General features: G+C 36.9%; 1 protein-coding gene across 2 annotated transcripts in view; it reads left to right on the top strand.

Annotated features, from left to right (window-relative positions):
- The window catches only part of Ica1l (islet cell autoantigen 1 like), a 61,528-nt gene that overhangs the window by 43,501 nt on the left and 1,496 nt on the right, over window positions 1-16,531 (top strand). For both annotated transcript variants that reach the window (XM_046463134.2, XM_058578215.1), the window contains exons 10-11: window positions 12,020-12,280; window positions 15,575-15,652. In XM_046463134.2, coding sequence (XP_046319090.1) covers window positions 12,020-12,280; window positions 15,575-15,652 — 339 coding nt within the window. The remainder of the gene's footprint in view (window positions 1-12,019; window positions 12,281-15,574; window positions 15,653-16,531) is intronic.

The raw sequence follows: 16,531 nt of genomic DNA, 5'->3' as shown, positions 1-16,531 counted from the left end.
GATAAAATGAAGGATCTGAACACCTGTAGTTATTACAATTTTACTTGTTTTTTATGTATACACACACACAAATGTGATGTATAATTATATATGTATATATATGAGTCCTTAAAATTTTTATCTCCCTTTTACATGAGTTATAATCTTATTTGAATGATTAGAAATGATATAATTAGGGCTGGGGCTGGGGCTGGGGCTTAGTGGTAGAGCACTTGCCTGGCATGCGTGAGGCACTGGGTTCAATCCTTAGCACCATATAAAAATAAAATAAAGCTATTTAAAAAATCATACAATAATTTTAAAAAAGAAATGACATAACTATTATAAAATATTACATTAAATAAGCTTGCTAAATTTCTTTTTTTTTAAAGATAGTAGGGATTAAACCCAGGGGGTGCTATATCATTGAGCTACATCCCTAGCCCTATTTAATTTTTGAGATAGGGTCTTACTAAGTTGCTGAGGCTGGCCTCAAATTTGTGATCCTCCTGCCTCAGCCTATTAAATTTCTTCTTGATTAACTTATCATTTAAAAATATTTTAAGTTGACATAATAAATGTAAATATTTATGGAGTAAAGTTATATTTCAATACATGTAAATAGCGTATAATGATCAAGTCAGGGTAACTCCTCAAACACTTTTCCTTTTTTTAGAGATAAGAACTTAAAAATTCTACTAGCCTTTTTTCAGTATTGGAGATTGCATATAGGGGGTGCTCTATCACTGAGCTACAGTTTTTTATTTTTTGAGACAAGGGCTCAATCATCCTGCCTCAGCCTCCCAAGTGTGTGCCACTATGCCCAGCTTCTCTTATTTTGAAAAACACAATTAGTTGATATAACCATAGTTATCCAGCTGTGTTATAGAACATTAGAAGTTATTCTTCTACCTGATTGCACTTCTATATCTGTAAAGCCTTCTCTCCCTCCCTTCTCCCCAACATTATTCCCAAGCTCTGGTAACCACTATTTTATTCTCAAATGTGTTGTCTTTCTGTAACTGGCTTATTTCACTTAATGACCTACAGTTCCATTAGTGGTGCTGCAAATGATAGAATTTCATTCCTCTTTACAGATGAATAACACTCTATTATATACATATATTTACCACATTTTCCTTTTCCATTCATATGTTGATAGACACCTAGGTTGATTCCATACTTGGCTAATGTGACTAGTGCTGTAATAAACATGCAAGTGAAGATTGCTCTTTGACATACTGATTTTATTTCCTTTGGATATATACCCAGTAGTGGGATTGTCCTGTTTTTAGTTTTTATTGAGACAGGGTCTCACTAAGTTGCCTAGGGCCTCGTTAAGTTGTTGAGGCTGGCAGTGAACTTACAATCCTCCTGTTTCAGCCTCCCTAGCATCTGGGATTAGAAATGTGTGCCACCATGCTGGTTATACCTATGTTTTTGAAGGGTCAAATCCAAAAAAATATTTGCCCAGATCTTTATCCTGAAGCACCTCCCTTACATTTTCTTTTAGTAGTTCATAGTTTCATGCCTTACATTTAAGCCTTTGATCCATTTTGAATTGATTTTGTATATTGTGATAGGGATCTAGTTTCATTCTTCTGCATATGAATATCCCACTTTTTACACACCACTTATTAAAGAGACTGTGCTTTCTCCAATGTGTATTCTTGGTGCCTTTGTTGAACTTCACTTGGCTGAATACACATGAATTTATTTCTGGTTTCTCTAGTCAATTCCATTGGTCTATCTGTTACCATGGCTTTAATAGTATGTTTTTGAAGTCAGGGATTGTGATGCCTCCTTATTTGTTCTTTTTGTCAAGACCGCTTTCGCTTTTGTGGTTGGTTCCATAAAGATTTTTTCCTCCTATATGTGAAGAATATCATTGGTATTTAGGTAGAAATTGCATTAGCCAGGGATCTGCATTTAATCTCTAAACCACTCTGAGTAGTATGAACACTTAACTTGATTCTTCTACTCTACGACCATGAGATGTCTTCTTTTGTATGTGTGTTCTCTTCCATTTTTTTCATCAGTGTTTAATAGTTTTCATTTTAGAGTTCTGGCACCTTGTTGATTAGAATCATTTCTTGGTATTTTATTTTTGTGGTTATTGTAAATGAGATTGCTTTCTTGATTTCTTTTTCAGCTAATCTGTTATTGGTATAGAGACACTAGAGGTTTTTGTATGTTGATCTTGTATCCTGTACTTCCTGAATTTGTTCATCAGTTCTAACAATATTTTGGTAGTCTTCATGTTCTTCTAAATATAATTCACTGTCTGCCAACAAGGATAGTTTGACTTCCTCCTTCTCAATTTGGATGCCCTTTACTTCTTTCTCTGGCCTACTTGCTCTGGCTACAACTTCCAGTACCATTTTGAATAAAAGTGGTGAAAGTAGACAGGTCTTGTTCCATATTTTAGAGAAAATCCTTTCACTATTTCCCCATTTAGTATGATATTAGTGGTGGCATTGTCATATAACCTTAACTGAGTTGAGGTATGCTCTTTCTATAGCTAATTTGTTGAGAGTTTTTTATCATGAAGGAATATTAAATTTTATAAAATGCTTTTCTGCGGCTATTGAGATGATCATATTGTTTTTATCCTTCGTTCTATTGATGTAATGTATTATACTTAATTGATTTGCCTATATAGTACCATCCTTGCCTTCCTGGGATAAATCTCACTTGATCATGGTATATAATCTTATCAATGTGCTGTTGGATTTGGTTTGCTAGTATTTTGTTGAGGATTATTATACCTGTGTTCATCAGGGATACAGCTCTGTAGTTTTTTAACTAAACCAAATTTTAGTTTGGTTTTGGTATTAGGGTAATACTTGATCAACTTACTTTGTCTATACTTTTATTTTGGGAACTGAAGATTACAAGGAAAAACATTTTCAAATGAGAGAACTTTAATTACCTTGGTTTTCTAACTCTGAAAATGCTAATGTTATAATTTTGCCACATATGAATACTCTATTACTTAAAATTCTTCACTTTTTATTTAGCATTTATTTCCTTAATATTAGAAATTGCATAGGTCTCTACATAAGAATGCAATCATGGGCTGGGGATGTGGCTCAAGCGGTAGCGCGCTCGCCTGGTATGCATGCGGCCCGGGTTTGATCCTCAGCACCACATACAAACAAAGATGTTATGTCCGCCGAAAACTAAAAAAAAAAATAAATATTAAAATTCTCTCTCTCTCTCCCTCTCTCTCACTCTGTCTTTAAAAAAAAAAGAATGCAATCATTATGTCTACTTTATAACACAATGGAAATTAAATGTATTTGCATAACTGTAAAGACAGCTAGGACTATGTTTGTTTTACTGTCTTGTGTATCTACCCTTCAGCAGTATAGGCATTCAGTAAATATTTGTTGAATAAGTGAATATAATTTGTCTATTCAATGTCATGCAATACTAACACAATATTCCTGTGTATGATGTTAGTGATGGATTAAATATTCCTCTTTAAAAATGGTTATTTTTTACCTAATTTTTTAAAACTACCATCTTTGTCTTTGCAATTTGAGGTAATATTATATGCTAAATTTGAACTTCAATGCATTTCTGGACTTTATTTTTCATTGGCATGTGAATGTACCAGATTTTAATTATAGAAAAATTCTTATATGTTTTAATATCTGGTAAGGGTAGTATACCTTCTTTTTATTTGCTTAGATATTCTTGCATGTTTATTTTGCAGTACGCATATCATGTTAAATAGCTTCATGAAAATGCTTATTGATGATTTTATTGTGATCACATTAAATGTTAAGCTGAAAGTGGATGGTGTTGAGACATTTTAAACTTAAAGACATCTTTATATTTATTAAAGGTTACCTGTATAACTTTCAGATATTGCTTATAATTATTTGGTTTTTGTCCTTCTGTAGATGTGTTCTGTTGTGTTTGTTGATTTGCACATATTGAACTATTTTTGCATCCCTGGGATCTCATTTGATCCTGGTGAAAAATCTTCATATGCTACTGGATACAGTTTGATGTAATATTGGATACAGTTTGCTAGTACTCTGTTGAAGATTTTTCATTTGTAGTCATCAAGGATATTGGCCTGTAGCTTATGTGTCGTTTGTCTGTCTGTCCTTGTACAGTTTTGGTTTCCAGGTAATGCTGGCCTTATAACATGAGATTGGAAGAGTTCCCTCCTCTTCAATATTTTGGAATAATTTAAGAAAAACTGGTATCAGTCGGTCCTTTTTTTTTTCTTTTCTTTTTTTTTTTTTTTGGTAGCAGGGATTGAACCTGAACTCAGGGGTACTTTTTTTTTTTTAACTTAGAGATAGGGTCTCATTAAGTTGCTTAGGGCCTAGCTAAGTTGCTGAGGCCAGCTTTGATCTTGTGATCATCCTGCCTCAGCCTCCTTAGCTGCTGGGATTACAGGCATGTGCCACTGTGCCCAGCTGACCTTCTTTCAATATTCAGTAAAATTCAGTAGTGAAGCCATCTCATCCTAGGCTTTTCTTTGATGGGAGACTTTTTATTACTGATTCAATCTCATTACTCATTATTGGTCTGTTTAGGCTATTTCTTTGTTTCAATTTTGGTAAGGTGTATGTGTCTAGGAATTTATCCATTTCTTCCAGGTTATCAAATTTATTGCATATATATTTGTTCATAATAATCTCTGATGATCCTTTATATTTCTTTGGTGTCAGTTGTATATACATATAGAAAATAGACATGAATATATAGAAAAATATTTCTGCTCTGATATTATTATTTCCTTCCTTCTACTAATTTTGGGTTTAGTTTGTTTTTAGTTCCTTAAGATGCAGCAATAGATTGAGATATTGGGGGTCGAGGGGCTGAGGATTGAGACTATTCCATTGAGCCACTGAAGTATACCCCAACTCTATTTTTTTTAATGTAGACACTGATTACTCTAAAATTCCCTTTTAGTGCTGCTTTTGCTATAGCCCATAGGTTTTGGTATGTGGTGTTTCCATTATCATATTTTAAAAATTTTATTTCCTTCTTTTCCCCTTGATCTATTAGTTGTTTAGAAATAAATTGTTTAATTTCCATGTGTTTGCACAATTCCCAAATTTTTCTTGTTATTATTTTTTTGTTTCATTGCATTTTAGTTAGAAAATATACTCAATATTTTTTTTCAGTTTTCAAAACTGAGACTTACCATATGATCTATTCTGGTGAATACTATTCTGGTGAATATTTCATGTACGTTTGAGAAGATGTGTACTCTGTCACTGTTGAATGGAATGTTTTGTAGATGTCTGTTACATTCACTGGTCTAGGGTTCAGTTCACATCTGCTGTTTGTTGATTTTCTGTTTAAATGATACATTCATTGAAGAATGTGAGATGTAAAAATTCTCTTTTGACCTTTCTTATCTCCTTTTTTCTGCTTCTTAAAGCCTAATTTAGCTAAATATGGCAATATCTGCTTTCTTTCGGATTACATTTGCATGGAATATTTTTTCCATCCTTTCATTTTCAGTCTATGTGTATTCTCAGAGGTGAAATGAGTTTCTTGTAAGCAGCATATAGTTGAGTCATTTTTAAAATAAAATCCATTCAGTTACTCTATAACTTTTAATTGGGAAATTTAATCCACTTATATTTAAGGTAATTTTGGATAATTAAGGTTTTACTACTATCATTTTGATACTTGTTTACTAGTTTCATTATAGTCCTTCTCCCTCCTTTTCATCTTCTTTTGTGGTTGATTTTCTGCAGTAAAATGTTTTGATCCCTTATTCTTTTTCATGTGTCACTTATAGACTTTTGCTTTGTGGTTACCATGAAGTTTAGAAAAATATTTTGTTTATAACAAACCATTTTGAAATGATGGCAATTTAACATTGAACACATGGATATGAAAAGAAAAAATATTTTAAAAACTGATAAAATCTACACTTACACTTTATGCCTTTTCACATTTTGAATTTTTTAAGAATTTTTTTTTAGTTGTTGACAGACCTTTAGTTTTTCATTTATATGTGGTGCTGAGAATAGAACCCAGTGCCTCACACATGCTAGGCTAGTGCTCTACCACTGAGCCCACATTTTGAATTTTTGATGTTCCAGTTTATATCTTTCTATATCACCTTTTGCCTAAAATATTAATGTACTTAACAGTATTTTAATTGCTCTTTAGTCTTCATACTAAAGATATGAAGAGTTTTATACATCATGTTTACATTAGAACATTCTGAATTTATCTATATAGTTACTCTTACCAATGAGTTTTATATCGTATGGTATTTTCTTTTTATTCACTAACATCTCTTTCTTTCAGTTTGAAGAGTTCCCTCTAGCATTTCTTATAGGACAGGTATAGTGATAATAAATTCTCTCTGCTTTTGTTTGGGTATATCTTTATATCTCCTTCATATATAAAGGATAGCTTTTTGGGGGTACAGTATTATTGATTACCAGTTTTTTCCCTTCACACTTCTGAGAAATCTGCAATCAAGCACATTGGGACATCCTTATTTTCTCTTGCTGCCCTGAAAAATCTTTTCTATCTTCAACCTTGAATAACTTGATTATTATGTATTCTTTGGTTCTTTGTTGAATTGAATTTTTGTTGACCTTTGACATTCCTATATTTGGCTAGTTGTATCTTTCTCTATGTTTGGGAAATTTTCAGTTATCATCTCTTTGAATAAACTTTCTATTCCTTTGGCATTCTCAAGTTCCTTCTGACCCCACAACTCAAAAATATTTGCTGTATTAATGCTATCCCAAAGTTTTCATAACTTTCTTCTTTCCCTTTATTCTTTATCCTCCCACTGTGTTTTTCCAAATAGTCTATTTTTAAGATCACTGATTCTTTCTTGTGGTTGATTTATTCCACTATCATACCATGCAAGATATGTTAAAATGTGCTTAGTGTTCTTTTTAGCTCAAGGATTTGATTTTTAAAAAATTACTTCAATCTGGCCAAGTGTGGTGGTGCACACCTGTAATCCCAGTGGCCCAGGCAGCTGAAGCCAAAGGATCATGAGTTCGAAGCCAGCCTCAGCAACTGCAAGGTGCTAAGCAACTCGTGAGACCCTGCCTCTACACAAAATACAAAATAGGGCTGGGGATGTGGCTCAGTGGTTGAGTGTCCCGAGTTTAATCCTTGGTACCCCCCCACAAAAAATTTACATCAATCTGTTAAATTTCTTTAACACTATTGAATCATGCCAGGCACCTTGGCGCATAGGAGGATCACGAGTTCAAAGTCAGCCTCAGCAATTTGAGGCTCTAAGCAACTCAGTGAGACCCCGACTCTAAATAAAATATAAAAAGGGCCAGGATGTGATTCAGTGGTTAAACATCCCTGGATTCAATCCTTGGTTAAAAAAAAAAAGTATTGAATCATTTCTGTGTTTTCTTGAAGCTCTTTTTTTTTTTTTTTTTTTTTTGGTGGTGTTGGGGATTGAATGAACCCAGGGCCTTGTGCATGTGAGGCAAACAGTCTACCAACTGAGCTATATCCCCTGCCTGTTGTTGATTCTTTTTTAAAAAAATATTTTTACTTGTAGATGTATATAATACCTTTATTTATTTATTTTTATGTAGTGCTAAAGATCAAACCCAGTGCCTCACATGTCATGCATGAGGCAAGCACTCCACACTTGAACTACAACCCTAGCCCCTCGTTGAAATTCTTTAAAAGTTATTTTTAATTATCTGTCCAAGAGTTTTCAAATATCAATTGCTGTAATCCCTTCCTGGTGCCTTATTTTGTTCATCAGGTGCAGTCAGTGTTCCCTGAAGTTCTTGATGATTGTTGACATACAACATTTGGTGCACATTGCCTTGGATATTCCAGTCTTCATAATCTAGCTTTGTGTCTGTCCCTCCAGAATTTCTAAGCATTGTAGTAATCTTTGAACCTGTGGACATTTCCACTACTTCAGCTCTAGATGGTGCCCAGTATCTTAAGTTTGTTAAAAGTCTCTTATTGGTGTTTTTCTGTTGTAGCACTGATGGTTGCCCCAAACCCAGTTTGTCCCAAGTCCGTGGTTGGGGAGTATCTATAAAGTGTTCTTTTCTCACAAACCTCTGCCTGGGCCTGGGATAGGCCCAGACACTTCAATCATATTCACTGGTCTGTTGGAAGACACCACAGGACTCTGTCTGGCTCTGAACCTCACTGAGCAAGTCCCAGGCTTTTAGGGAGTGACTTGGTGCTTTCCTCCTTTTTCTTGTCCCAGACAGTTATTCTGTGCATGTGGTCACCAATGTTGCAATGCTAGATCATATTTGGAGCCCACTGTCTGCTGAAACCAGCACAGTAAGATGTAGGCTGCTATGGGCTTCCTGCTATAGTGAACTTACAGCCCAAGACTGCTGCAGCTAGCCCCAGGTTGATTCTGGATGGTATATAAATCTGATCACCAGTGGCCAAGTGTCTTTATTTGGCAATAGGTCAGGTTCACAGGCTTCATCCATAGGCACTGGCTTGAAGACAGAGACCATTAGGATCTTCCCCAATGTTGGGTTTTACTAGCTCAGCAACTAAGTTCCAAAATACAGTTCTGTGTCATTTTGCTGATCTACTCCATAGTGGCTGGCCTCTTGTTCCTTGCTGTGTGCCCAAAGTTGGGAGGGGTGGCAGAGGCAGCCCCATGGCCATCTGAATGACACTAAGCCACATAATACCCAAGTTGCACAGCCATAGGGACTTACACAGTCTTAAGTTTGGGTGCCAGTCCCATGTGTGATTGCCAGTGACGTGGGGTAAAAGATAAATATGTCTGTCCTACCAGAGTCAGGTCTCTACCTGATGCAGGTGTAGGTCTAGAGACTCGTCTGTGAGCATTAGCCTAAAGAGGAGCCTGGCATTGAGGCAAAGTCCTATGCTCACTTTCCTGCCCTGTGCCCTGGTGGCTGGAGCTTTGCTTCTTGCTCTTATGTCTGAGGGTGGCAAAGAGTTGATGGAGGCAGTCCTTTTGGACATCTGACTAAGGAGGATCCAAAGGATCAATCTGCAGATACTGGTCTTAGGGCAGGAACTCTGGGATCCTGTCTGGCACAGCAGACCTGGTAATCAGAGGCCTGCACTAAAATTTTCTCTACCCCACCAAGCTGGGGGCATCTCCCCTGTGTGTGCTTAATGGAGTTGGGACAGGGATGACATGAGAAACTCTTTCCTGCCCTTTTCTTATTGTCATAATACAACCAGGCATTGTGGTTTCCCATCTGGCTCTTTCTTAGCTCTTGTGATGGTGATTATTCATAAACAGTCGTTCAAGTTGAGCAGACAGCCACCATCTTGTTCCCAATCCATTTCCTTTATTTCTTTAATCATGGATTCCTTTATTTCTCTGCATATAAGTGTGACTCTGAAGTCTTTGTCTTTAAATCTAACACCTAGTCAGTCTCACCTGCAGCTTCTGTGGCCTGCCTTCTTGCTGATTTAGGCATCATACTTTCCAATTTCTGTACATGACTCACATCTTTTTGTTGGAAAACAGACATTTTAAATAATATATTTAAGTAACTTTGGGTATTGGTACTCTCCCTCTGAAACTTATTTGCTTGTTCATTTGCCAAGAGGTTGAATTCTTTTATTGGAATCTATTCTTCATCTTCCTCTTTCCCCACCCCCACTAGTGGGACACATTATAAGGTTTAGGTTGGGCCCTGTGATGACAGTTTCAGTAGAGTTCTCTGACAGTCTCTCTCTGACTATACCCAGCTGTCATTTATAGCTGATTGCTCTATTAATTTAAAAAATACCCTTGAGCATAAATTGTTCCACAGATTAAAACAATCAAATATGGACTTGTTCTCAAGGTCAATGTTTGAAATTTGTTCTGATGTTAGCTGGCTTTTTCAGGCAAACTAACTGGCCTACAGTTTAGCCTGAATGTCCAATGCAACCACCAGTTGCTTTTCACAGCCTTCGTTATCTAGAGCATTCTTTGGCTTGAACATTTCCATACTTTGTTGAGAATAAAGTTAGTTCTTTTGTGAAGAGGTTAGGAGCTATCTTTTTTGTGGTCTGCTTCTCTCCCCTAATGAAAATCTCTGAGTGAGGGACTGAGCTAGGAGTGGGGACAATGGCATGCTTCTCTGTGATAAACCTGCTGTACAAGTTGAATGCTAGATGAAGAGAGATGACAGGAGTCTGAGGTCTTTTTGGCTTCATGAAACTACAACTTTACACACAGGACCAAGTGCTCAGGGCCCTAGCATCCTTAGCTTGCCATGCCTAACTCCAGAGTCTCCATCTGACATGTGGGTCTGGTTGGGAGATGGGAGTCTCCACTCTTGACTACAGTCATGGGACAGGTTTGACAACAGGCAACTGGGAGCAACCTGTGAAAAGCTGGCATTTTACCCCTCCTGGAAGGTATCCTTTAACTGAGCACTGAGGGAGAGGGAACCCTGTGTTTTGGGCTATACCAAACTGGAGTGGAATTTCCATCTGGCCAAGTTGGGAGGAATAGGAAGGGAATGGTTCTCAGTTCAAACACCAGAGTCTCCCTGTTCCTCTTGAATTCTAGTACACTAGAACATTGACTAAAACATTGAGTCAAATGTTTTCATATTTTTTATGTCCTTGGGACAATTTCCAGAGACTTTAAATGCTTAAAAAACAAACAGGGCTGGGGATGTGGCTCAAGTGGTAGCGCACTTGCCTGGCATGCGTGTGGCCTGGGTTCAATCCTGGGTTCAGATCCTAAAAAATAAATATTAAAAAAAATTCTCTCTCATTCTCTCTTTAAAACAAACAAACAAACAAACACCCCGTAAGCTGGACATGGTGATGCATGCCTGTAATCTTAGTAACTTGGGAGGCTGAGGTGGGAGTATCCTGAGTTTGAGGTCAGCCTCAGCAATTTAGCAAGGCACTAAGCAACTTAGTGAGACACTGTCTCAAAATATTAGAGAATTAAATTAAACAAAACAAACAAACCAACTTTCACCAGTTACACCGAGGTGTAGGCTGGTTGAGCTTCTTATTCTGTCATGATGGAAACCCCTTGCTTTCATTTTTATTGATAAGCATTTAAGGGCTACCTTTCCTCTGTTCATTGCTCTTTATGTGTCTCATGGATTATGATAGGAAATACTTTTTCACTGTATTTCAGAAAGTCTGTTCCCCTTTCAACCAAGAGTGTTTCATAGACTTTTAGTTTTATAGCCCTTTTTTAGTTTCATTTTAAAATTATTTCGTTTTATTACACTATAATCAAAGCCTGTTGTTTATAATATCTCTACTTTAAGAACTGATTTTTAAGTTGATCATTTTTTGTGATTTTTTTTGGGGGGGTTACTGGGAATTGAACCCAGGGGCCATATCCCTAGCCCTTTTTTGTATTTTATTTAGAGACAGGTTCTTGCCAGGTTGCTTAGGGTCCCTGCAAAGTAGGGCTAGCTTTGAACTCTTTTTTTTAAGTTGTAGATGGACAGCATGCCTTTATTTTGTTAATTTTTATGTGTTTCTGAGGATTGAACCCAGAGTCTCACAAGTGCAAGGCAAGCGCTCTACCACTGAGCTACAACCCCATCCCCTGGCTTTGAACTCTTGATCCTCCTGCCTCAGTCTCCTGAGCCACTGGAATTACAGGCATGGGGCACTATACCTAGCTTTGTGCATTTTCAATGTGTGCTTGAGAAGGTTTGTTTCTAGTCTCAGGGTTTGTGTACATCCAAAATAACCCCCTTATTGATTATGCTGTCTGGGTTTTCTATATCTTTACTCATCTTTTGTCCTTCTTAGCTGTGTTTTACTGAGTGTGGCATATTAAAATCTTCTATTGATTTGTTACTATCTCCTTGTATCTCTTCTCATCATTTTTGTCTATCATAGGTGATAGCTTATTTTATATGTAGATATTTGTGTTATATCTTCACTGTAAAAATGTAACCTTTTTGATCTAAATCCTGCCCCCAACCGTCCCATAAACTAATGATGAAATTGATTAGAAAATTGTTAATAAAATAGGATAAACTTGTTTCGTTGTTCTTGTATGTCCTACTGTCATTTCTTTAAACTGGAAAAAAAAAGGCTTTCTGTTTCTATTTTCAATCAGTGGTTGTGAAAGATTTACCTGTTGATTCATTGGAAGGAGAAGATTTTGAGAAGGAATTCTCATTTCTGAACAATCTCCTAAGTCCTGGTTCTTCAAGTACTAGTGAATCCACCCAAGAATGCCAGACTTCCTATGGGAGCCCCAGTGCCGGTCTCATGTCCCAGGAGCCTTCTGTGGGGTCTGAGCCTCTCGCTCATTCCTCTCGATTCCTTCCTTCACAGCTCTTTGATCTTGGCTTTCATGCTGCTGGAGCTTTCAACAGTGAGTATCTATGAAACATTTTGATACATGTGCCTTATTTTATCTTTGTGAAGCAAAATTATGTACTTGATGCTAGAATGAACAAGGAGATGGATTTTAACTTCAGTGCTACTAGATAAAATCTGCAGTCACTCTGGTCAAATGGAACTATATCAAATAGAGTCACCACTGGAATCCGTCAACAAGACTGAAAAGAAAGGCTGTTTTTTTTTTTTGCCACCTCCACCAAACCCACATGTCTTCATCAATTTTCCCAGGTATCTGATTTATAATATTTGGCCTACTAAATTACCCCGGGACTTTTTTTCATCAAGTAAGATTTGGTGTGTTTTCTTCCTGTGGGTTCAAAGTTGGCAAGAAATTTTAAAAAAGCTCTGGTGGCTGACTGCAGGGCAGCCTTCTGGGCAAGGCAGCAGGGGTGGAGGATGCTGGAGCAGGCTGAGGGTACAGATCTACCTGAAGAAAGGATCACCTGCTTTGTCACAAGGGCTCCTGCTGCTCACCTGCAGCACCACTGTCTGGTGTCCATCTCTGCACCTTGGGAGTCATTTTGCTCCCACATCCTTACTGATTACCAGGTCCTACTCATTTTGTTCTCAAACATTTTTCAAATTTTCCACGCTTCCTCTCTACTCCATGACCAGAGCTATTTAGAGACTCATTTGGTTTCCCAGCTTGCTTCAAGAGAGCTCCTAATCTTCCAGTTCCACTAGTTATTTCCCAAGAAGCAAATTCCAATGTCAGTAGCCTGCTTTAGATTTTCTAAAAATGAAGCACCACTGGCTTGAGGATAAAACCTTTCTGTAATGCATATTCACTTTTTTTTTGGTACTGAGGATTAACTCAGGCCACATAACCACTGAACCACATCCCTAGCCCTATTTATTTATTTATTTATAGACAGGGTCTTGCTTAGTTGATGAGGCTGGCTTTGAACTCGCAATCCTCAGCCTCAGCCTCCCGAACTGCAGGGATTACAGGAGTGTGTCACTGCGTCCGTCTAGCCTAGTTTTTATTTTTGACACAGGGTCTTGCTAAATTGCTTAGGCTGGTAAGAGCCAATGTCAGTATCTGGTACATCAGGCCATGGCAGAAGGTGGCATGGTAAGAAGCATTCAAGGCAAAGGGAAGGTGGGGGCCAAACTTACCTTTTTTGTCAGGAGCTTTCTCCTGTGACAATTAACCCACTCCCACCATAAGAGCAGAGCCTTGGGGTTGGGGTTTCGGCTCAATGATAAAGAGCTTGCCTAGCATGTGCGAGGCACTGGTTCGATCCTCAGCACCACATATAAATAAACAAACAAACAAATAAATAAAATAAAGGTATTGTGTCCTATAGCATAAGAATTAAAATCAAGAATTAATAAATGGGATGAATTCAAACTAAAATGCTTCTCAGCAAAAGAAACCATCAATGAGGTGAATAGAGAGCCTACAGCTTGGGAGCAAATTTTTACCACTTGCACATCAGATAGAGCACTAGTCTCTAAGGTATATAAAAAACTCAAAGAGCTCAACACCAAAAAACAACAACAACAAAAAAAACAAATAACCCAATCAATAAATGGGCCAAGGAACTGAACAGACATTTCTCAGAAGGTGATATACAATCAATCAACAAATACATGAAAAAATGTTCAACATCTCTAGCAATTAGAGAAATGCAAATCAAAACTACTCTAAGATTTCATTTTACTCCAGTCAGAATGGCAGCTATTAAGAATACAAACAACAATAAGTGTTGGTGAGGATGTGGGGAAAAGATACACTCATACATTGCTGGTGGGATGCAAAACAGTACAGCCACTATGGAAAGCAGTATGGAGATTCCTTGGAAAACTGGGAATGGAACCACCTTTTGACCCAACTATTCCTCTCCTCAGTCTATACGCAAAGGACTTAAAAACAGCATACTACAGGGACACAGCCACATCAATGTTTATTATAGCACCATTCACAATAGTTAAACTATGGAACCAACCTAGATGCCCTTCAGTAGATGAATGGATAAAGAAAAGGTGGTATATATACACAATGGAATATTACTCAGCAATAACAAAGAATAAAATCATGGCATTTGCAGGTAAATGGATAGAGTTGGAGAAGATAATGCTAAGTGAAGTTAGCCAATCCCAAAAACCAAATGATGAAATGTTTTCTCTGATATAAGGAGGCTGATTCATAGTGGGGTTGGGAGGGAGAACATGGAAAGATTAGATGAACTCTAGATAGGGTAAAGGGTTGGGAGGGGAAGGGAAGGGGCATGGGAGTAGAAATGATGGTGGAATGAGATGGACATCATTACCCTAAGTACATGTATGATGACACGAATGGTGTGAATATACTTTGTATACAACCAGAAATATGGAAAATTGTGCTTTATATGTGTAATATGAATTGTAATGCATTCTGTCATATATTGACAAATTAGAATTTTTAAAAAAAGGGCAGAGTCTTTACAACCTAGCCATCTTTTAAAGGTCCCACATCCTAATACTATCACCATAGCAATTACATTTCAACATGAGTTTTGGAGGGGACATTCAAATCAAAACATCTTACTCGAGCCTCAGATGATCTCTTTTACACAAGGAAGGACTAGGTAGGATAATCTAAATTCTTTTTTTGCTGCGTTTCAATTAAAGCATAAATATTTTTCCATGTTGTAGCAAACATTTCCCTGTGCTCTATGGAGTTTCCATAATGATAATTTTAAATTACATAGTGCTTTGTTACTTTATGTGCCATAATCTGGATGAATTTTTTCCTTATTGTTTCTGTTTGTTCACTATTACAGATAATGCTGTAATAAACATATCCATGCATGCACTTTTTCCCTAGTTTAAAAGGGAAAATTTATCTTATTTCCTTAAGACAAATTTCTAGGAATGGAATTAGTAAATCCAAGGGTATAACTATATTATAGGTTTCAACATTCTAATTCTCAGGCCCTCTCTTCCCAATTGCTTTGAACATCTTTCTGTACCTTCTTCATTTTCATTCCTCCACCCCAAAACCTACATATTTATTTCAAACCACTTTGAAAATATAAGGATGTCTAACAATTCTCTCTGGGACTAAACTTGAATGATTGAATAAAATATACAATTGTAGATAAATTTTTAGTTTTATTTTTTTTTAAAAAACTCTTAGACTACAGAATCTTATTCTGGTACAAAGACTGGAAGATTTTTTTTTTTTTTTTTTTTTTTTTTTTTTTTTACCTTTTCTTGTTTTTCTGATATTACTTCCTACTTGGCTAGCAGTAGATAATTCTTACTTCCCTCCCCCTAGGCTGGGTCTCCCAAGAAGGATCAGAACATACTGATAACCTGCCAGTGCCTTCACAGAGTCCAAAGAAATTAATGAGATGTAAGTTCTTTATTTTTCCCCACTGCATTACAGTTGAATTTGGATAAACTTAGAAAGGATCACTTTTATAGTCTTTGCCTCACATTGTTCAGAAAAATATTTTGTCAATAATGAGTTAGTATTAAAATGAAAGCTATCCTTCACATTGAAAGCACAGACTAGAAATTGTGAACTTGTCATAGTATACTAACTTTTGAACTGTAATCTGTTATATTTTGTTTTCAGGTTCCTTGGCAGTTGATATACCATTAGGAATAAAAGATGTGTTTTGTTTTGTGTGTGTGGTGCTAGGGATTGAACCCATGGCCTTGTGCATGTGAGGCAACCACTCTACAAACTGAGCTATATCTCCAGCCCAAAAGATGTGTTTTCTGTTTTTGTTTTTGGCTGTGCTGGGTCCTCACACACACTAGAGGAGCACTCTGCTGTGCACTACACCCCCATCCCAGAAGATGCTTTTTGATTATAGGATGCCTACTGGCAAAGAATGTATTCAAGCACTTAAGATGATTACCATCTTAATTAGGGGTGTTTGTATTGCCGGGGACTGAACCTAGGGCCTCAGTCATCCAAAGCATGGGTTCTACCATTGTGCTGTACCCATCCCCAACCATTTTTTAAAAATATATGTGTTTTTGGGGGCTGGGGTTGTGGCTCAGCGGTAGAGCACTCGTCTTGCATGTGCGGGACCCTAGGTTCGATCCTCAGCACCACGTAAAAAATAAATGAGTGAAATAAAGGTATTGTGTCCAACTAAAAAATAAATATCTTTTAAAAATATATGTGTTTTTTAGTAGTAGTTGGACACAATACCTTTATTTTATTTATTTATTTTTATGTGGTGCTGAGGCTCGCACCGGCACCTAGCACATGCTAGGC

Source organism: Marmota monax, unplaced genomic scaffold (assembly GCF_021218885.2).
Source record: "Marmota monax isolate L192 unplaced genomic scaffold, Marmota_monax_Labrador192_F-V1.1 WCK01_AAM20220418_F8-fsc00095, whole genome shotgun sequence".
Taxonomy (NCBI): domain Eukaryota; kingdom Metazoa; phylum Chordata; class Mammalia; order Rodentia; family Sciuridae; genus Marmota; species Marmota monax.
This window is presented reverse-complemented; position numbering and strand designations above follow the sequence as displayed.